The sequence below is a fragment of the Manacus candei genome, unplaced genomic scaffold (genome assembly GCF_025592945.1).
Source record: "Manacus candei isolate 608988 ecotype Guabito, Panama unplaced genomic scaffold, ASM2559294v1 h1tg000017l, whole genome shotgun sequence".
Classification (NCBI taxonomy): domain Eukaryota; kingdom Metazoa; phylum Chordata; class Aves; order Passeriformes; family Pipridae; genus Manacus; species Manacus candei.
The window spans coordinates 19,517,742-19,539,541 of NW_026138065.1; the positions used below are offsets into that span (position 1 = coordinate 19,517,742).

The 21,800-nt window shown below is 37.4% G+C and overlaps 1 protein-coding gene across 1 annotated transcript in view; it reads left to right on the plus strand.

Moving 5' to 3' along the window:
• Positions 1-11,747, plus strand: part of SYT14 (synaptotagmin 14) — a 64,036-nt gene extending 52,289 nt beyond the window's left edge. Inside the window, exons 7-8 of the mRNA XM_051783135.1 lie at positions 884-940; positions 2,092-11,747. Of these exons, the coding sequence (XP_051639095.1) occupies positions 884-940; positions 2,092-2,405 (371 nt within the window). The 3' untranslated portion in view covers positions 2,406-11,747. The remainder of the gene's footprint in view (positions 1-883; positions 941-2,091) is intronic.
• Positions 11,748-21,800: the final 10,053 nt, after the last annotated feature.

The window sequence follows — 21,800 nt, forward strand, 5'->3', positions numbered from 1 at the left end:
TAGCTAATTTAACAACTGAGTACAGGCAAATAGGCCAAATTCTGCAGTTGACAACAGTGGATGTTGGAATGTGTCTTTGTTTCTCTGTGTGGCAATTAATATTTTGTCTGAGAAAAAGATGCTTCTTAATGTTCTTTAAAGTTTTGTTGAAACAGGGTATGAGCTTTTGCATATTAAATGCATGTGTGTGTATGCATGCACACACACATTAAATCCATAAATACATGGATTTTAACAAGAGAGATCTTTACATTCTAAATAGAGAGCCATAGTTGAATTTCAGATATAAGTGTCCCTCAGCTATTTTTAGAGATTAGATCAGAGTAATTCTCATGCCCAGGTTCATCACTACTCAAGAACTAAAGTATAAGAATCAGATATCAGTAACTATAAAAGCTAAGGGCAAAACCAGCTTAGTTTTCTGTTAAGTGATTTTTCATTTTATTGCTTTTAATAGGTGAAGTAAAATTACTATGTGCAGTTTTCCTAAATATGCTGGAGTTTGCATGAAAAAGAATAAGTTTTGTTAAAAAGGATACAGTGATTTTTACCCAATTTGCTACAATCTAATCATTTGCATGATTCTTGCTATGTTGAGTGTGTTTTAGAACCCAGTGGCTATTAGTGCTAAGATAACTCATTATGTAAGTGGTGTAATTTTTGTTAAAGATTACACAAAAACTGCACAAAATTTTCATTTCATTAAATTTTACCTGACAATCCTTTTGTTCAGTCCTTTTTCTGATCTATGCTGCTAAGGTTTTATGTTCTTCCAGTCCAGTGAATAGTGTTTCCTCTTAAACTTTAACCTTTGATCCTCTCTCACCCAACTACTGACATCTGGTCATTATTTCTTTTACTGCTTTCCACCCCCTGTTGTCAGACGGACTGTTCTGTTGTCTAAAACACTTGATAGGTGGACAGGTTTATATAATCCGAGGTGAGTTCCTGTAGAAACTAATTGGATGTTGTCTTTTTCATGCAAAAGAAAATGTGCCAGCAGTAAAATTTCCACGGCTGCCTGCATATCGGTTTATAAATGTATATGTTTATTTTTTTGTGACAATCTCTAATGCAAAAGTTGCATTTATCTCTGATTATGGATGTTGGGATTTCAGTGTACCCTGCAAAGTGAAAATATTCAATTTGTTTCTTTTTACATAAACTCCAATCTTTAGTTAATGTTATCCATTAACAAGAATGAGATAGGAATAAAGAATGAAACACAAGATTGTTTTATACAGTTTTATGTTGCCTATCATCAGTTAACTTCATGAAATGTGCATCCTTCTACAGGAGCATGGTTTGGTGCTTCTGGTCAAAGGAAAATAGAGCTTTAAAAATAAGGGTTTATACCAAAATGTGAACGCTTAATTTGTGCTACCTACATTACTTGCATCAGCTTCTTAAATGTGATGCTTAAGAGTACTGTACAAACTATATTTTAAACAATCATCTTGAATTATGCAAAAACTTGTTTCTCTTTAAACATGTATTTAATGTATTCCTTCATGAATCTAGGAATTAATAGGGTTTTTGTATTGTGTAAACTTCCATCTTTGAATGAACTTTGCTACATTTTGGTCTTCAAAATAAATAAAACTGAAAAGCCCAAAGTGAGAACCGCATCCATGCAGAGATTATTAATAAACATTTTATTCTGGCTGTTTTGATATAGTCACTGCGAATCAGTGTTATTTTTTTTTCCTCTTCATTAGTTGCCTTTATTCCACTTCATTTGTTCATATTCTTTGAAAATTCAGTGGTATGCTTTACAGTGTTGTGCCTAGTTGGAGCTTGCTAAGTGTTAATGCAATTTAAGTTTCTTTAGACTAAATAAGGGGGATCAACGGGAAGAGGATTATGAGGTATACCTTTAATTTGGTATGTACCCATGTACATAGTAATGAAGCTAGTTAATTTGTTAGTGTGTTTGTAATATTTTGCTTACCTGTCATCTTTCCATGTGTCTAAACTAAGCTGTGTTCAGTCATCCTGGTATACACCATATCCTTCTTTCTTGTACATATCTTGTTCTCCAAAACTTTTGTTCTAAGATACCTGACATTCCAAATATGATTTATTTTGTAGATACATATGTTAAGTTAACACTGCTGAACTCGATGGGACAAGAGATGTCCAAATGCAAAACCTCCATCCGGCGAGGACAGCCCAATCCAGTGTACAAAGAAACCTTCGTTTTCCAGGTGGCTCTGTTTCAGCTGTCAGACGTGACACTCATACTGTCTGTATATAATAAGCGCAGCATGAAACGAAAAGAGATGATAGGGTGGATTTCCTTAGGTCTCAACAGCTCAGGAGAAGACGAACTCAATCACTGGACTGAAATGAAAGAATCTAAAGGACAGCAAGTGTGTAGATGGCATACTTTACTAGAATCGTAATGGATGGTAGGAAGTGTGGTCATGGTTTAAAGGGAGTTTGTTCTCCTGAGAAGATGATCATCCCTGGTCACAATCAACAGATCTGTTATGGGAGTAAAAAAAACAAAAATTGAGGTCAACATTCCATCATAAAGAATGCAGAAGATGCAAAATGGCCGGACTTAATATACAATCTTCACTTAGTGTCATAAACTTCCTTGGTGTCAGAGAAGCCGTGCTGTACACAGATATATTAGCAGTCCCTTCCCCATCCACCTGATGCTGTATTTGTTTGGGTTTGTTTTGTGGTTTTCAATTCAGAAACATTTTGTGTAAGGTTCTTTGAATTAATGTAAGCTCCTCCTTGTGTACTTTTTGTATTGCTTTAATACTGTAGCTTCTGACCTGCCTGCATTCAGATTAAAGGTCAACAGTTTGCACTTTGAGAAAAAGTTAATGGTCTGTCTAGCAAAAGCAAAAAAAAACCAGCCCACTGGTGAAAGAACACTTAGTAATATAGCAAATAGAAATATACTGTTGTTTTACACTGAGTTTCTTTCCAGGAGCTTAGTACAAGTAAGTTTTCATTTTTTGATATGCAGTTGGTTTGAAAAATACTAGCATTTGGGCATCAGGTGAACTTTGACATCAAACTAATGTTTCTTCAATCTGTGACAGGAACAAGCTCTATATATGGCATAAATTGGGTTTTTCCCTCTTGCCTGTACTTCTGCCTAATCCAAAGAGACCAGATCATTGGTTTGGTCCCTTCCAAAACTCCTTAGACAGGTTGTACTGTAAAACTATGTAACTTTCTGTTGAAAGCACTTCCAGTATTCATGTATTCCAATGTAGGAAGCTCATAGAGCACGACTTTACTAAAATATATTTTCATTAAACAAATTGATACAAATTTCTTTAAAATGTCATCGGATCGAAGTTAGGCTGCAAGACTGTGAAGGAAGTGGCAGCAGTTGAACTGCTCTGAATGAGTGTGAAATACTATGGTTTTGCTTGAAGCAGGTATCCGTTTGAGTCTCTTCTGAGCTCTTTTAGGAACTACCATATGCTGTTCGCTGGAACTAGAGAGCAGACAAGGAGTTTTTACATTTCTTCTTGAAGAAGAGAACATCAGTAAGTTATATTTCTAGTGATTTTTCAGCAATTGAATGAATGTTCCCATGCAAAACAGAAGTTTGCTTTGCTTGTGTTCAGGCTGGGAAACACAACTTTCTAATGACGCAGTTGAGAAGTCACAGTATTACAAGAAGGTTTGCCATCAGGTAAACACTTGTGGCATCCACCAAAATTGGGGAAATATCAGTGCTTCTGAGATTCCTATTTGTCCCAAATGCTTTAGCTGGACTCACACTAATTTATTGACTGCTGAATCTAATTCATATTACTGAAATTCTGGGTTATTGAGTAAACATATTTATTTTTAAAAAGCTTCCCAATTCAAATATTCTTTTTGCCAGTAATGAATAAGCTCCATTTATTTTTAATTGTTGCTGTATGAAAAGCAAGTGATTTTTTTTTTCTTATAAATGATGGTTATGTCTTACTAATACGGGACCTCACTGACTGTTGTAGCACTTGGTGGGTAGAAGACTATTGGATTTTGCTGAGAGAATTAGTGTTAGTCTAGAGCGTTCTCATTAGGACAAATGTTTTTCTCTTGAATTTCTTTATACTGTCTCCGAACAATCCTGACCTTGCATTTTACAGACTGTCAAGTACAGTGAGATTGGTGAAGGTGAGTATGCTATAATAAAGATATTTCACGTGGTTCTCAAATTCTCACACTACTTAACAATTGCATTAAGTCCTTTCTAAAGTATATTGTAATTCCACGTCTTGGTTTATTTGGTGCCTTTTGGTGGGTTTATTTGCAGAGCCGGGCTTTCGGTTTTTATGGATTTAAAGATTTAAACACTATTACAGACCTTTTTGGGGTTTTTTTCCTCCTGATATTGCGCTGCTGCTTCATTTACAGAAGCTTTATTTACTAAATACAAATAATGCAAAAAACTTTCTTTAAACAGGAACGGTCTTGCAGCAATACTCTTTCAGTCCTTTTTGTTGATCAGTTTGTGAAATATAATGTTGAGTGTAGAATTTAATAAAAAATCAACATTAATTTTATATGCATAAGGAAAATGCTCAGATTTTCACAATCCTTTCAGTTTCCCATGTAATAGAAACAGCTTAGAAGCTGTACAAAAGCAGTTTTTCAGTGGATGTGGAAGTGTTTTTATCCATTCTCTTTGTGTATATTTGGACGCTCTTTCCTGAAGCTGAAAGTTGTCTCTTGATGGTTGTCTCTTTGTACAAGTTTTGCTATATAAAATAATGTACAATATTTAACAGCAAGAACTGAGCCAGTTAATTCTAGTGGAGAATGTACTTAATGTCACTATTGAACAAATGAAGAAGTCAGTTTGGAAGGTGCAGCAAATAACCTCTTACAAAACCAAACTCAATTAAACCATGTCATGATGTGCGTTTCTGTTTGTAGGTTGATTTGCTTCAGCTTTCCATCTAATCCTTTAGATTTCTAAGACACTGAAATCTTAATTTAGACACAGCAGAGATTTATAGTCATCCGTGTTGGGCACATTAGGGGAGAGGAATTTCTCTCTAGGTCACATGACTTTTCCTAAAGTATCCAGGACCAGTCTGTGTTTCACAGAAGCAGGATTGGTTTACTTGGATTTATACTGTACAAAGCCTAGGAACTCAATGTATAAAGAATGTGAATGAATGTTTAATTTCGAGGCAGTAGAATATGGATTTGCCATGCAAAACCAGTCACACCAATAATTGGATTCGTCTTGGGATTTTTGTGAGTTAATTATAGTACCAATAGCTGTCATGTTGTTTTTTCTTCCTAGAATCCATTCTTACTATTTGATTTGTTTGTAATTTTGTTTTTCTTATTGCTTATGCGAACCTATACTTTTGTATTTGAAGTCTGCCTTTAGATATTGTGGATTTTTTGAACCCTGAGTAAGGACTTACACATGCAGTGTGGTTTTGTGCATTCAGTTAGATCATAAGCCCAGAAAAGTATTTCTAAAGAACCAAGTATCACTAACAAATTAGAGGCACTTGTGTTTTCCTCAGAGTTGGCTGTGGTTTTTTTCATAGCTTTTTGTTGTTTGCCTTTGTTCAAAAGTACAGTGAGCACTTGGAAAAAATTACCAAACTAATTACTTTTCTGTGTGCCAGTATACCATGTAGAGATTGCAGATCTTGAATTGAATCTGTTTCCTGTCAGTGTAGCCTTAAATAATTATAGAACAATGACGTTCTTGCAGATTCTATTCTTGAAAATATTGCATCCTTTCTGTGTATGAACTATTTGATTTAATGTTTAGAACGTTTCACATAGCTCGTCTTAAAGTATTATGAATGTGAAAAAGTTAGTTCCTTTCTATGGTAAGGGCAAGGTTGTGAAGGGCAGGACAGCCAGGCATGAAATCACTGCGCAGAAAGATGAGAGGTTGTACAGCACCTGCAGGACATCGCTGTCTCCCACATGCATGGAGGCAAGAAGTCAGCAGAGTCGTGCTGCCACTTCCAGTTCAGCCAGGTGGCACAGGGAAGGAGGATAGCACTGGGAAGATTCAATCCTTTGTCACCGTGGTGCTTCCTCACACTCGGGACTTTAAACATCCACATTGTAATCACACTGTGAGGTCTGACTGCAAAGGCAGAAGTTAGGCAAGGTGTTAAGTTCTGCTACGGGAGAAATATGACACTATTTCTAGATGCAATTAATGTCTTCTAAGCTCATTAATAATTAGATATGGAAATATGGGTGAGCCCTTAGAATGAATGTATGTACTCTTACTAGAGCTGAACATTGTTTATTCATCAAGGAAACACTTGAGCTGAAAACAGATTTTATGGCATTTACTGTGGGACATATTTTTCTCTGTAAATTTTTGTAATGATTCTTGATGGCAGATGTAGTGTCAGCATCAGTACCTTCCAATTTGTCACACCTTTGGAGCAATTTTTTTGTTGTCTAAAATTTGTGTTGTTGATTTTTTCTCTTTTCTCCTCAATGATTCACTCCTGCAAACTCCCCAGCACCCTGAGAAGTTGTCTGGGCCTTAGAAGTCAGGGACATTCTGCACCACTTACTTTAAGGTACTGGTGCAAAATTTCTGTGACCTGTCCAACTCCCAAAGATTTCTGAAATGAAAACCATCAGTTTTAATGTAGTGAAGCAGAAGAAGAAAACTTCTTTGAGGGAGACATTTTAATGTAGAAATTGAATACAGATTACTATTACACGTATCAATTCTAACAAAAATTCTGAGGTAAAATCGGAATGAGGGTTGAGGGGAGGCCTTTTGGCCTGAGCTGTTTCAACTTGAAACTAACAGCAGAATGCCTTTTCGTTGAACTCATAATTGTATTGAACCCTTTACTTCCTTATCATACTTCCCTGGAGGAAAAAAATCTGTCCTGTTTAAAGCAGTCTTTAAAATTATGGCTTGTCACTTGTAAGACAGACTGACTTCCTCCTGAAGCTGAATTCTCAGTGACAACTAAACATCCATTTAATTCTCTGACTGATGTGCATGCCTGCCTACTGTTACTGTTAGTGAGAGGAGCCCATGGGCATCAACAGGAGAGCAGACGTCACCCTGAAAGTGTGAACAATAGGATTGGTAGGTTAGAGAAGTGGTGCAGCATGGAACCTGCAGCACAGCCAAATGTGATTTCAGTTATGAATGAAGGTAGAAACACAAATATCCGGATATTGTCACAAACTTGTTATTTAATCATTCTCTCTTATATTTGTTTCTTCCTTTTCTCAGATTTTGAAATATTTTTAAAACTTAGTATTAAAAATGTTAAAGCAGTTCCGAACATCTTGATAATTTTAACTGGAACATTCAGCAAAATTTATTGTTAGAACGAGCCTTCAGGAATGTTCTGTGGTTTTGGTCTCTTTAACTCAACTGCTAGATTTTGTAGTGCATCACAGCTGGATTTCAGACTACTTTGTTGTGATGATTGATTTTGAGGGGAAAGTCACAGGAGCATTTCCTTGTCACTGAATCAACAATGCCAGTTGAAGAGATGTCATCTGAGAGCAAGAGCAGTAAAATAAGAGATATCTTCATGCAGTAGCGGTGACAGTGACTCAGATTCCACTCTTGGAGCCTTGTGGCCCTCAGAAGGTCCTGCTCAGAGAAACTGTGACATGGGAATTGTGGAATTTCATACATTCAAAGCAGCACTGGTCTGTGTGGGCATCACGTGGCTTCTAAACTAGTGTATTTTACAGAGGTGGATTTTTTTTTTTTGCCCAGGGTGAGTAGGGCGAGTGCCAACTGGCCTGTAGTGACATGGATTAGTTTAGCCTTAAGAACTTATCACTGCCCCTCCTTAAGTTCAAGCAGGGTTTTTTCCTTTCTGCAGACTATGCAGAAATTTTATGCACCCAATGTATCTGCTTATATTATGCCTACCTGAATATGGCACAATTATATTAATGCTGGCAAGCTTAGTTCTTACGTTAGATGGTGTGACTGAATTAATAAATGGGCCTGGTACATGCTGGATCAGGTTTTACTGTTCGGGCTTACACTGGTACGATGTAGAAATAAGATCCTTATGTGGAGGAATGTGCCAGGAGTTAGGAAAGTGGGTAGTATTGCTCCTGTAGGAATGAAGACCAAGAAACAGCTATGCCCAGAAAATGGGCAAGGCTAGCTTATAGCAAGAAGGAATCATTCACTTCCTTGCAAGCATGTACTGGTTGAGCTGGCATAAAGACCCTACTCAGGAGAGCAGAAGCAGTAATACCATATCACTGAAGGAATACCTCATGGACATTCAGGGATGTAATTAATGTCATCCTTTTGTCTCTTATATCTGAGGACAAGAGTCTTGCCCATTGTATCAATACAATTTTTTTGCTATGTTTTGCGAATCCTGTGGACATTCACTGCATGCTGAGGGTCTAAAGTGGATTGCTTTTTAACTTCTGGTTTATTTACAAAGCATGAGTTTGAAGGATACTACCGAATTAACTAGAAGCATTATCATAGCTTTGAGATGTAATCTCTAGGCCATAGTGCAAGCAAGGAGCAGGGCTTTGAACCAATTTTGATAGTCAGTTTGCAAATGGCTTATTATGACATTTTAAGAAAATTTCTAAGCAGTTGAATGTATTAAGGAATATTTACAAAAAAGGAGATAGAGCAATGATCTTTTTTTACTATACAGCTAGTTTGCTGTCCTTTCCAGTAAACCACAAGGTTCATTAGTGCTCAGTACTGTTTTGTTTACGATAACTGTTTTTAATGTGATTTTCATGACAAAGTGTAATTAGTGAAACCTTTTATTCAATTTTTCCCTTTCTTTGCTTTTTTTAAGGAGAGATTTCTCCTTATATAGTATATATACTTTCTTACAGAGCTTTCTTACCTATTTTTATATAAGACTTAACAATGTAAAATTAAATGCTCTATGAGCAAGCTATATCACTGTTAACACAATCAAAAGTGCTACTATAATGACTAAGGGCCTGAACCTTCTGCCTTTTACTCAGGTCCTGGTTTAACCAGATGTATTTCATGTTGTGTGGTACCTTTCCCTGTAAGTAGTCCCATCTATTTCTTGGGATGTCTCAGAGAAAGGCACTACTAACATGAATAACAGTGGTAAAACTGAGCCTCCTCTGCATTCTTAGTGGGACATCTGTCATGAATACAGGCTGCTGGCTCTGTCCCAAAGTGTAGTCATAGATTATAGTTCCCTTGATCTTCAGTGATTTTGAACTTGTTTTTCTGGTGACTATAAGCTAGTAACTGATCTTAGTGAATACAAATATTGAATTGTGCTGTTATCAGCAAGATTATTAAAATGTGTTTCACATCTTAATTCATTCTTTCATTGGGATATAAGGATTTGGAAGCATTATATTGCGTAGAGATAGCACACATTCACCACATTTCTAAAAAGTATGGGATATACAGTATGTAGCATTTTCTTGCATACTTTTATACTGCCTGTATGTCACCGATGCACTCGGTGCCTTCCTTCTTTTGTATAAAACTAATACGTAGAGAAACTAAAGTTATGGTGTGTAAGCAATGTCACTGCAACTGAAGAGATGTCTTAAACTGATTATTTCTAGTCCAGGAGGTTTCAAAGGGCAGTTCAGTTAAACACAGTGCTTTATATTTCTTTGAATTTGAAGTTTTCCCATTTCCTTCCTCACCCCCTGTCCAAGAAACTTCCTCATATGACTGTTTATTCTTAATTGATTCCTGTGTCTGATGTAAGTCACATGGTGTTAACCAAAGAACCAAGTCTGTTTCTAATTATTTGGACAAATAATGTTTGCACTTGCTATTACTTAAAGACAGAAATGATATGATGGATCTCTGTTAACAAATACAAAATAGGCTTCTGTAAATGTGACTCCCAGCTGAGAATTCCAGATACCTCTTTTCTGACTGGATGTGCATTGTTGTATCAGTAGCAAAGTGTTTGGGTTGTATTTCTTGGTGCATTTTAATCAAAATCCTATTACAAACAAAAATGTAAGTCAGTCAGTGCTGTCAAATTAGCTTGGTTTACCCATGTTATATCTGAAATGTGCTATTTTGAGAACAGATTTGGCTTTCCTGTGTCTGAAGTCCTGATATTGTACAATAATTATCTCGTGTATGCTGGTCTTACAGGAACAGACTGATGCTGCATTGTATGTACATTTCCTACCAGTGTCCCTTCATTGTATAATTTATGTAATATAACACAGTTTTGAACTACTGTTTCAACCCGAAATTCCTTAAATTTCAGTGCATGTATAGCCTTAAATATTTAAGACACCAAGCACAGTTTTAATGGGAATAGGTTATATTTGCAAGTCCTGTTTGACACAGAAGTCAGAGAATTATTTTTATATATCAGTCAAAGATTGTAGAAAATGAGTATATTGCAGTCATCAACCATGCTCCTACTTATATGCATTAAAAAAAAGGGCATTTTTACTAAAGGTTTTAGAGGTAAAATATCAGTGCTCATTTCCTTTTTTGAATTTGTTTATTTTGTTTTCATACTTCCATTTCTGTACAGAACCATGGTGCCCTTGACTAATACCCGTGACTGAATTCACACCTATTTTCAGTATTCCTTGAGCTGCTTTTCCTCTCCGTTCCTTTTCCAAACTGAATAAGCGGTAATTAAAATTTCCCTAAAAAAAAAAAAATTCCCCCCTTTTTTTTTTTTTCATTTTGACAGTAACATAATTAGAGCAAATGACTGTTTGCAGCTGTTTATGCAGCTTATTAGAGTCTTAGAAGTTTGTTTGAAGCTGTCATTATAATCCAGAGGAAGACATACGTCTCATGGCATTTGAGTCCACAGCAGGTGAAAACGGGAGCTCTGGCGATGAACATGCAGATCTGCACACTGGGTGTCAGACTGTACATCCCCAGAGGGATTTATAATTAAGTGTCACACTGTATCTACAGTAGCTCCAGTTGCGTGTTGTCAGATTCTTGTTGTTTTATTTTCTTTCTTACTACCTAGCAAAAAAGTACTTTTATCATTTTCGTGCTACCGTATATTAATCTTGAGGGTTTCCAGTGCACAGGAACGGTTTAATGTTGTCAGTTCTCTTTCTGTAAAAATAACCCTGGACTTCCAGCATACACATCCCATTCCTATTCTGGGGAGAGCCAGAATGCCACCAGCTGGTTTTAGTTATATTTACCTGTACAGCACAGGTAACTTTAATCCCATGTTAGTTTGAGTGAAACATGCTATAGTATATTTTCAAACCATGGGTCTGTCACAGCATTAAAATAGTCATTTTGCATATCTGAAACTTTGCAGCTGTGGATTTGTATTTTGTTTACTTCTATCTCTGTGAAATGTATTTTTGTCAGTTTGAGGACTTTGGATATTACAAAGTATTTTCTGTATGTGGAATCAGCTTTTTGCATGTGAATTTAATTGCTGAAAAGTATTTGAAAAAAAGGAAAAATCACTTTTAAAACTGGTTGTCGTCACTTTCCTTTGGAATCATTAGATTGTAAACAAAAACAGATTTCACTGTTCAGAAGATAGTAATGCTTGCTCAACCATTGGAACTGCTGTCTGCATTAAAAAAATAAAATCTTTTTTAATTTTGGCAAGCTAATCCTAGCCCTTACACACATTTTGGCTCTGTTTACAAATTTCCTAAGTTACCCCAATTCCCTTTTTGTTCCTCACAGTCTTTGTTGATGTCATCTTCTACTTAGAGAATTTTAAATTAACCAGTGTGATAATGTTCTAAAAAATATGATGTGTATACTGGCAAATAAAGACACACTCAGGTGATCATTCTGTTTGACTTGATACAGTTTTCTTTTGGGGTCATCTGTTGTGATTCTCTTTGCTTCTTTGTCCCACATGCATTTATCAGAAAAGATCTCATCTAACATACTTATGTTTAACTTCTTTCTAAGGCATAAGCTGAAATAATTGAGGTTTGATTTAAACATGAAAGAACACTTTCCATAAGTAACAATTATAATTTTACTGTGACCCGTCTTAGGTCTTCTGTGCTATCCTCTGATGATTTTTGTGGTACCTTTTAGTAAAAAGGCTTTCTGGGCTTTCATGGTAGCTCAGTTTCAGGAGGTGTCTGAATAGATGTATGTTTTCATACCTATTAGCATGCATGAAAAAAGAATTGTTAGAACCAGTTAAGTAGGTTTGCCTGTCCTAAAGGTAGGAAGACTTAGTGTAAAAAGCTTTTATTGTTTCTTCCCATTTCTGCAGATGAAAGGAGCATAACCCAGTGACCTTTAGCAGATGAAAGTGGAGAGAGGGGTGCATTTCTTTGCTATACGATCCTGATCATCTGGACCCATCATCATATGTACAAATCCTAGGACTTCTGCAAATAAGATGAAATGGTACTTGCTGCTGTTAAGGGTAGCATTTTCAAAAGGCTATACACTTAAGAATAACCTGGCATTCCATAAGGAGACTGGTATATATTTGGTATTTGAGAAGCTTTGAGAGTTTCTCCATACAACACTTGTGTTGTGTCCATATTCTTTAGTAGGTTGCAAGATATTTGGTATCCTTGTCTGTCAGAAAAAAAAACAACCCAGGAATGTTTTTTTTCAGATTATATAAAATCTATTAAAAGGTAATAATATGAAAAATATTTGCTTAAAAATTAAAGATTTATGAAATTGTGAAAACTTGGCAGAATAAGTGAAATAGATATATTATCTGTAGGGTGATAGTTGTTCACCATTTATGAACAGTCATTTTCTACTGAAAGATCACAGAGCAAAGAGTTACTACACAGCTTCAGCTGCATGTGTGGTACCTTGCAGTAAGTCACCCATGTTTCATGCAAGTAGCTGAGCAAAATGATGTGTAATACTCATAGTTGTTAAATAGTTTGTTGTGCAACAGTAATAGCTTCAGACAGGTAGAATCAAGTTACATCACTTTTATGCAGGTACAATTTTACCTGTTAAAGGTTTTCTCTGAATTGTCTTCATGTGGCAAATTACATATCAAATAGTATTTAAAATTATTTTGAAGCTGCTAGTCACTTGGTTCCAAAGGTTCACGTGAGTAAGGGCTATTCAAGATTTTTTCTGATGAAATCTGCAATTTTTTTCTCTAGTATTTTTGTTTTTACAGTCCAACAGTGCAGTTCTAATTTAGTGTTTTGTTCATATTAGACGTTTCGTTTTACTCGTAAATTCTGAATGAGACCATTGCATTTTGTTACCTGCCAGTCATTTAGAGTAGCTACATTTGAGCATAGGGATTCAAAAAAACAAATTTACTGTTGCATTGGCATCAAGAATAGTAAGGATAGAAGAAAGAAAGAAAACCACAGAAATGAAATAAACTCTCGTCAAGTATAATCATGCAACAAATCAGATAAATGATTTATTATTAAATTTAAAACCTAATAGGTTTGTGTGTTCTGAGTGTAGTTTACACTGGTTTGTTTTCCACTTAATTAGAAGCCTTACATTTCATCTTATTAATAATGAAAATCCTCTTGTCAAATTGTGTAAGATCATGTTGAACTAATATGTATATTTTAGAGGCAGAATAAAATTTCCCATTGTAGCCTTTCATATTATTTCATTGCATTATGCAAAAATTATGTTCTGCTTTTAATTTTGCTACTGTGAAATTAGAAAACTTCAACTCATCTTTCATTCCTGCCTGAGAAAGTCCTGGTTTTAAGACCTGTGACAAAGATAGTTCAATTGCTGTAGCCCACTGTTTACAATGAAAGGTTAACTGTAAACAGAAATTCAGAATACCGGGCCAACTGAGCTTTATAAATGTAATGAATGTGCATATTAAAAATAATAGTCAGTAATCAAATCTAAATTTATATCCTGTCATATCAGTTCTTGTTGCAGTAGTTCAACAGTTCAGAAAGGGAGCAGGCTTAAACATGCCAAAGGAGACCAGATTTGTACTCTATTTGTCTATTAAAGTACACATTTCCTATGATATCACAGCATTTTCATCTGCAGAGACCTAAAGTACCAATAGACTAAAATGTCAGTCACACAAACCTATGCTCATTAATGCCTTTGCCAGAAAATGTCTGGCGTTCATAAGAAATCAGGGAGATACAGAATATAGAATTCATTCATATTTATATTAAAAAAAAAAAAGAAAAGCCATATAATCAGCTGTTTTAAAAAGCTCCAAATCAGTCAGCTAGGCTAAAGGTCATGAATATGTAGCTAGATCTTAGTAAGCCTCAGTGGTAAATCATCACACAAGCTTGCTGCTGTTTCCTGAGACCATATAAAACACTCAGGAGCACACAAGCCAGACCAGTAGACCAAGTAATGGCATTAACTATTCAGCCTGTGCCATCTGTTACACGTACAGCCAAGCAGGCAGTTTGGGTGGAGTCATTCTATATGGCTCCTCATTTCCAGGCACTGGGGTTTTTAACTGAACTTCTTCACACAAGGCTTGCCAGCAAGTACAAACCACCCTCATCCACAGCACCACCACTCACTGCGAAGTGACAGCATTGATTGGGACGTGACAGTCGGGTGTTTGCAGACTCCTGAGCGTACTTGTTAATAAAGCAAGGCAAGAGTGTGATGCTGTTTGTTGGTCTAAGCATGGGACTGGGCATCGGGATGTTTGATGCAGACTGGCTTTGTAGCCAGGAGATTTACTTGGCCCTTATTTTCATTGCCAAAATTTCCATTTTCACAGAATCACAGAATATGCTGAATTGGAAGGGACCCACCAAGATCATCAAGTCCAGCTCTTAGCCCTGCACAGGACCATCCCCAAGAGTCACACCATGTGCCTGACAGTATTGCCCAAACGCTTCTTGAACTCTGTCAGGCTTCCCTGGGGAGCCTCTTTCTTGCTTGTCATTGATATACCCAGGCACTAAATGACCTGTCATGCTAGTAAATTAATCAGTAAAACAGATGCACATCTTTTCTTTCATTGAAAGATAGTATGAAATACTCTGTAAAGCATTACTATATAGAAATTGCTATATGTGGTATTATATGCATAAGAATGCTTTTCTCTTTATGCTTAAACATGCCAAATACGTATGCTGAATACCTTAGTTATGCAGAACTTCAGTGATTCTTGCTATCAGCAAGAGTCACTGAAGGATCAGGATAAAGCCTAAGAAGATTTTTTTTTTTTTTTAAGTTTTCAGTGGGATCAGTTTCCCCATGTGACTGACTTGGAAGCTAAATGAGTGCCAGTGCAGGGAGGGGAGTGGAAGTGCACAGCTGGAGCTGGCAATCCCCTGGCAATCTGCGCTTAGCTCAGCTAAATATGACACTGAAATCACTACCTGAGAAAGCTGTTCTGAACATGGAGGCATTTTATATTGCTGACTGTTGCCTGTTGGAATCTAACCAACCACTTCTCATCTTATTTTGAAAAAAATATGTTAAAAATTATTAGATGTGAAATCCATAGGTGCAGGCAGAAATTAATCTAAAAACTTTTAGATTAGGGACAGTCATTTTAGTGGGACAGAAATCACTACTTCTTTCTGGTATAATTCATCCTTTAAGCAAAAATATTGAAAAATTTATAGCAATGTAATAATTTAAAATTCTGTCCTTTTAATACAGTTGATGTTATTTTGGGGGTTCTCCTAAACATCCAACCACATTCCCTCTTTTTTTTTCCCATCTTACACCCCTCAGAACACTTGTCCCACAGCAGGACCCCCTTCAAGGTCATAGGTTGTCTTTGTCATCTGACACAAGAGCCCCTGTAGAAGGATTGCCACTGCTGGTACTTGGACCCCAGGGAGCCCTTTGAGAGGAAAGGTGGTTGCACGTGAACATGTGGGACCATCAGCACCAGTAGGAAACTGAGAAAGAGCAATTGCTGAAGGGAATTCAGAAGCAGGTGTTTCCAGACAATGTATAAAGATCCAAGGATGCTGGTACCCAAACCACTGCACATCTTGCACGCAGATCTGCTCCTCCACTTCCTTCTTGGAAATGGATCGCCCTTTTCCGTGAAATGGGGCGATCTGCCCTTAGGCAAGCCTTTCCCTTCCAGAAACATTTCAAGGAATTGTTCTTCTCTAAGCGCATATCCTACTCTCTCTAATTATGCATAATATTTCAGTGAAAGCTTTCTCACAAGGCAGACATGTGGTGTAAGATCTACTGCATCAACAACCTGAAATACAAAATACACTTAAACTGTTCATTGTCATTCTGGACAAACCAAATTAAGCATCCCCAGCAAATACTGCAATCAAAGGAACAAAAATGGTTAAATGAATTTATAGTCCATGTAACCACTGGATGACAAACATTTCTGCCATGTACAAAAGTAGAAATGCTGTCATTTATGTACGGGGTGGATCTGAGAAAATGCTAACACATTGTGGTGGTCTGCAGTTAAGATCTTCAGCCTTCACTTGTATCCACTAACTCCATTTGTCAGTGGATTTCTCAGCAAGTTATTATTCCACGTAATCTTTTCTGGATTATTTTCTGGATACAATGTGGAGTTCTGCTTTTCACTTTAATTACTGTCTTTTTGTAAGTGCATGTTGAAACATTTAACAGATACTAATTTTGGTATATAGTCCTGTGTCAAGGGAGTGTATTGATGTTCCTAACCTAACCCCGAAATGAGCCAGTTGATGAAGATGAAGCCTAGAAAGCTCTTCACAGTTCAAGCCACTGCTGCTCACCAGTTTAAGGGAGGAGACAAATACATCAATCCTAATTTAATGGGAGGATTTTCAGGTAGACAGTAATTGAGTTGGAATTTGGCCAAAGCCTTGGGGTTAAAGAACCTACTGTCATGAAATGTTTTAAAGGGTTTTAATGAATACAAACAATTGAGATCACAGTCTCTTCTCTTCTGCAAGGGGCAGCAAAAAATGCTTGTTTGCCTCCAGAAATACTCTGCTGCCTGTAATGAGGCTGGGGCATTGAAAAAAATATGCCACCTTCTGATACACCAGGACCGGTTTCTTACCCATAAAGATCTCAATGTGTTGACCTGTAGGAGGAGTAGCTGGCTCATGTATTTTAGTAATAGCTCTCGCATCAGTACTGGGAAATAGCTGCTAAGCAAGTGAAGAAATCCGTAACTAAATGGAATTGACTTACATTATATTCAGCTAAGTTGGGTTTTTTTCTCTTTTTTTAGTCTCAAGAATCCTGATGATTTGCAGAATAATTTCAAACAAGCTTATTAAGCTCTTCAGATAGGCTGGACGACAGGAAGGTCTCCAGACTAGCTGGTTTCCATAGATATCTATTTCCATTTCCATAAGTTCTTTTGGATTTCTTACATATATGTATTTCTAAATATAGCTAATGGTTGGAAAAAGAAATGTGACTGGAAGAGTCCTTGGCAATCTAAAGATGAGGGGAAATTGATGCTTTACAGATACTGGAATTGTTTGCCTTTGAAGCTCTCCAGGTGAAAAGAGTTGTGTCAGCCAGCTGAAGCCCAAATGTAAGTTACTGTATGCACAGAGGGGATTGCATTTTGTTATTTTAAACAACCTTTAGTGGGTGATACTTTATCAGCTGAATCATAAAAGTCTCTTTAAAAGCAACAGCCTCTAAAATGCATATGAAGGTATTTACTTCAGAGATTAAAGAAAAAATATGCAAGTCAAACTTTATATGACTGTTGAATCCTTCAGTATGGGATTTGAAGCAGTGATGCATTATGCTGCCTTGCACCAGGACAGCCCCCAAAAGCAGCAGGGACAGGTAATCATCTTGGTCACTTTCATTGATGAGAATGAATAAAGAGTAAATCCTTTCATTTAGGTTTTGTAATGCTACCTGGTAAAGCTAAATTCTTGCTAAACTAGCAGAGCTAATGGTTTGGTTTTTTCCTTCTTTAAGTATGCATTTACTTTTGGTTTTAATCTCACAGTGGGTGTGCAGTTCCTAGCACACTGACATAGAAGGACCTGACGTACCAAGTGTCTCTGGGGACTTTGGAATTATTAAAAGCTGTAACATTTACACCTGTGTGTGTGGAATGGCTAAAGTGGTACCAGGTGAATCAGACTTAGGCTGCAGAGTATAGTGGGCCTGAGCGTGAACCCTGATTCCAAAATCCCCATTAAAATGTATGTATTTAACTTTGGGCTTCTATTAAAGTGAGTACTTCCTCTGCACAAGCATGCTTTGAAACACAATATGTGTCGTGTATTACCGGATTAGATTTTGGGAGGTAAAATCAACTTTATTTAAAAACATACACAGTATGTAAACTGAATAAATAACTCAATTTTAGTGTCCTGCCTGAGATTCCCTGCATTCCCTTAATGCTTTCCTCTCCAGTCTCTATACTTAGAGACAGCAAAACCTGGGCAAGTGGTTAGTTCCTTCAAGATGACATGGACTTGGAATCCAATTAAATATTATTCTTGCTTTTATATTTGATTTTTGGTTTGGATTATTCAAGAATATTTATCCTTCTCTCTTGGACTAATTTTGCTTTTGGAATAATTTCAGACAACAAACATAGTCTAAGGTTTAACTTACTGTGACCCTCTCTGGCTCCCAGAATAACTTCTCCTACCAATTTATTTCTCAACTGTTGGCTATGCTCTGCTGGTTTTTTAACTCCTTTTGTGCCCCTCAGATTAGGTGTTGCTGCTGAGATATTTTTCTTGAAGACCTTTTATTTCTGATTTTATTTATTACTGTGTGCTTTTCTAAGTAAAAGAATTGCTCTCATGGTTGTAAAGTAGTAGGAAGCTGCTGATGCTTTTTGAGAGCAGAACCACACACAGGAGACCCGTTTAATTTGCTTTGTAATTGAATGTACTTTTCCCAGCATCCAAATTTCTGGCAGTTGGGATTTCTTTTTGAAGATGATATATCCTTCAGAGGTTGTGATGTATTCCTATTAAAGACAACTAGGATGGATTTCCCAAGCTTCTAATAATGAATTGCTCAAGCAGACTGTTGCCAGCGAATCTCCCTCAGAGTTCTGCGTAATCCTCCAGTAACCTTGTGCAAACTTGTCCCAGGCTGTACCAGAAACTTGGCACCTTGCTTCTGGCTGTCCCCAAGTTGGGCTGGTGCCTCCCAGAGCCGTACCCTGCGCCGTTGCTGTGAGCTTGTTTTTGTCTTTGGACTGATTGGATCTTTCTTCTTAAGGCCAGGTTGTGCCAGCTTTATTCAGGCTGAGCGGTCCCACTGCGCTCAGTGAAACTATTCATGGAGTGAGGTGAGCTTGAGGAACTGTTCAATGGGAGCTGGGCTGGCACCATCTGGTCCTTGGAAGCGGAGAGAGGAAAGTCTTTTCCTCCTTTTGTGAAAAGCGGAGAGCATGTGTAACTGAGAGGGACCATGAACAGGAATGTGTCAAGCAGAAGTAGACATGGGAAGGAAAAGACTCTTTGATTCATTACCATGGAACAGCAGCTAAGCTGGAGCTAAAAAATACTTCAGAGGTTTAACATGAGATCTAAATTTTATTTTAGAGTTCAAATTGCAATTTTATTGCAATGACAAAAATGATTCAACTGAATAATTGAACCAAAGATGATCATTATTCAGGTTTTTTTGGTGGTTTGATGGATGAAGTGATATTGAAGTTTAAAAACCTCTCTCCTTTTATCAAAAAAATTCACTGTTCCACTCCAGAGTGCATGCTTGAGAAGAGTTGGTTATACAGTGTCTTTGCTATTGCTACTGGAGATGAAGGTGAAAGTGGATATGGACATCGGAGCTCACTCAATATACTGTACAAAACTTGAAAATATAAAGGAATACACAAGTGCTTCTCCGCATAGTCCTTTTCCTGCTTTTTGGAATTTGGGGAATAGTGATTTCTTCAAAACCATGAGTTTTGCTGCACAGGTTTGTTTAAACTAAAGCACTTGCCTGTCCCCAGCCATTACTCATACCAGTTAGAAAACTTCACAGGACTTAGCTTAGACGTTTCCCCAGTCCCTGGAGCTTAGATATAGTCCAGGACACACCATATGGATAAACAAGAGGGTTGACACAGCTGTGCAGTAGCTGTGAGGAGGTTTTGAAGCAGGCGAGCAGGAATGGCTTTGGGTAATTGCCATTGCACCAGATCCTGCTCTTAAAATGCTGTCCCTCCCACACATGACACTATCTTCCTTTCTGGACATTAGAGACTACCCAGGTCTGTGACAGGCCCTGCCCTGATCAGTGTGGGGCCCAGCATTTTGTTAGCTGTGCTACTTTTGCCTGTGTAGAGGAGGGGGAAATTTCCTGCAGGGAGCTGGGTTGCTCTAACTGGAGTACACCTGTGTGTTCCTCTTCTCCACACACACCTTGAGCTGCACCTCCTGCTGGGAGCATGCACAGGAGACTCTGCCAGGGCAAACATGGTTCTTCTTGATCCCTGGGACTGTCATCCACATTGGACTGCACTGTCCTTATAAACAGGCCCTGCTCATGGTAGTAGAAGTACTCCTGAAAAATGAAATGGTAGCAAAAACCAACTGCCAGTGGAGGAAGAGCCACTTGTGTGGATCAGAGAGCTGCAAGTCCCAGCCTCCACGAGGACACACATCTCACCACAGGTCTCTAATTGAAAACTGATGCTCAGAACAACTTCAAGCTTTTTTAAGCTACTGTTCAAGTAAAAGGAATAATCACTTTCTGTAGCACCAGTTAAATAACTGAATGCAGAGCTTAGCAGAATATTATCAGTCCAAGGACAGTGATTGCATAATTATTTTATATGATGTAAGTATTTAGAGATTACTTTTCCCTTAGCTATTAAATCCATAGATTAGACTTGAAAACTGAATTTAAATAGTTTTATTTTTTTTTAAACTTAGTATTTTAGGGTCTGCATTGTAAACTGAAACATAAATAAAGCCTTTTAAATGTTGATAAAATTGATCTTTTTTTTTTGCTTCCTCTTATAGATCATAAGTGTTGAAGTCTGAAAACAGGGACACAGGCGAGGAGACTGAGAAATGAATGGGCAAAGTCATGTAAGTAAGAATTAATCTGAATGCTGAAATTCTCAACAAAAATTTCAGTCAAATATGAAGTTCTGCATCAAAATATGATATGGTCTCTTAACACTGTAGTTTATGATGCTACACCAGAAAGCCTGTCTCTGGGGAGACACTGCTAGAGCACAGAGGGGAATGACTAATCCATCCCTGCCAAAAGTATCTCCTACTGATTACAGGGCATGTGTGCTGCCCTGTTGCCTCATGAGCTACATCGTGCATAAAAAAAAGGATGCTCAACAGCACTGTCATCATAATTTTATAATAATTTCATTATTTAAACATTTCTCTTTTTCTAAGGCATTTTATGTGCATCGTGAGTATTTATTATGGAAAGAAAACATTTTTAAACATGTTTTAAAATCAACACCCCATGTCCCATAGAAAGATGGGCTCTCTCCATTCTCTTTTCTTCCCAGCTCCTCACCACAGTCATGCCACATTGTTGTGGCTGGGAGACCTTTATCCTGTAACTAAACTTATTCTTCCTAACCTTTACAAAATGTCTGAGAGTGATATCCTGTATCTCTCCCTTGGAAGGTACTTCCTGCAGACACCTCAACCCAGGCAGCAGCTTGGGCTATTTTCCCTTGTCCAGGTTTTGCAGAGCAGTGGTGCCTGAGCAGGATCAGATCCTGGCCATGCTCATGAGGCTGCAGCTGCTCTGGCTGCTTTGTGAGCATTCTGGAAAGCATGAAAAGCTGAGAACCACAGGAGGCTGAGAAAGGGTGTAGGCAAAGTGATTACAGTGATTTTTGACTTGTGGATCTCTAAATGTTTTCTATCATGTGCTTGGCTTTATCCCTATGCATCTCCTTCCCCGCAGCAACCGCCACATCCCAGCTGATCCCTCCTTCCTGTCACTAAAATGAGCAGCCGTGCTATTATGA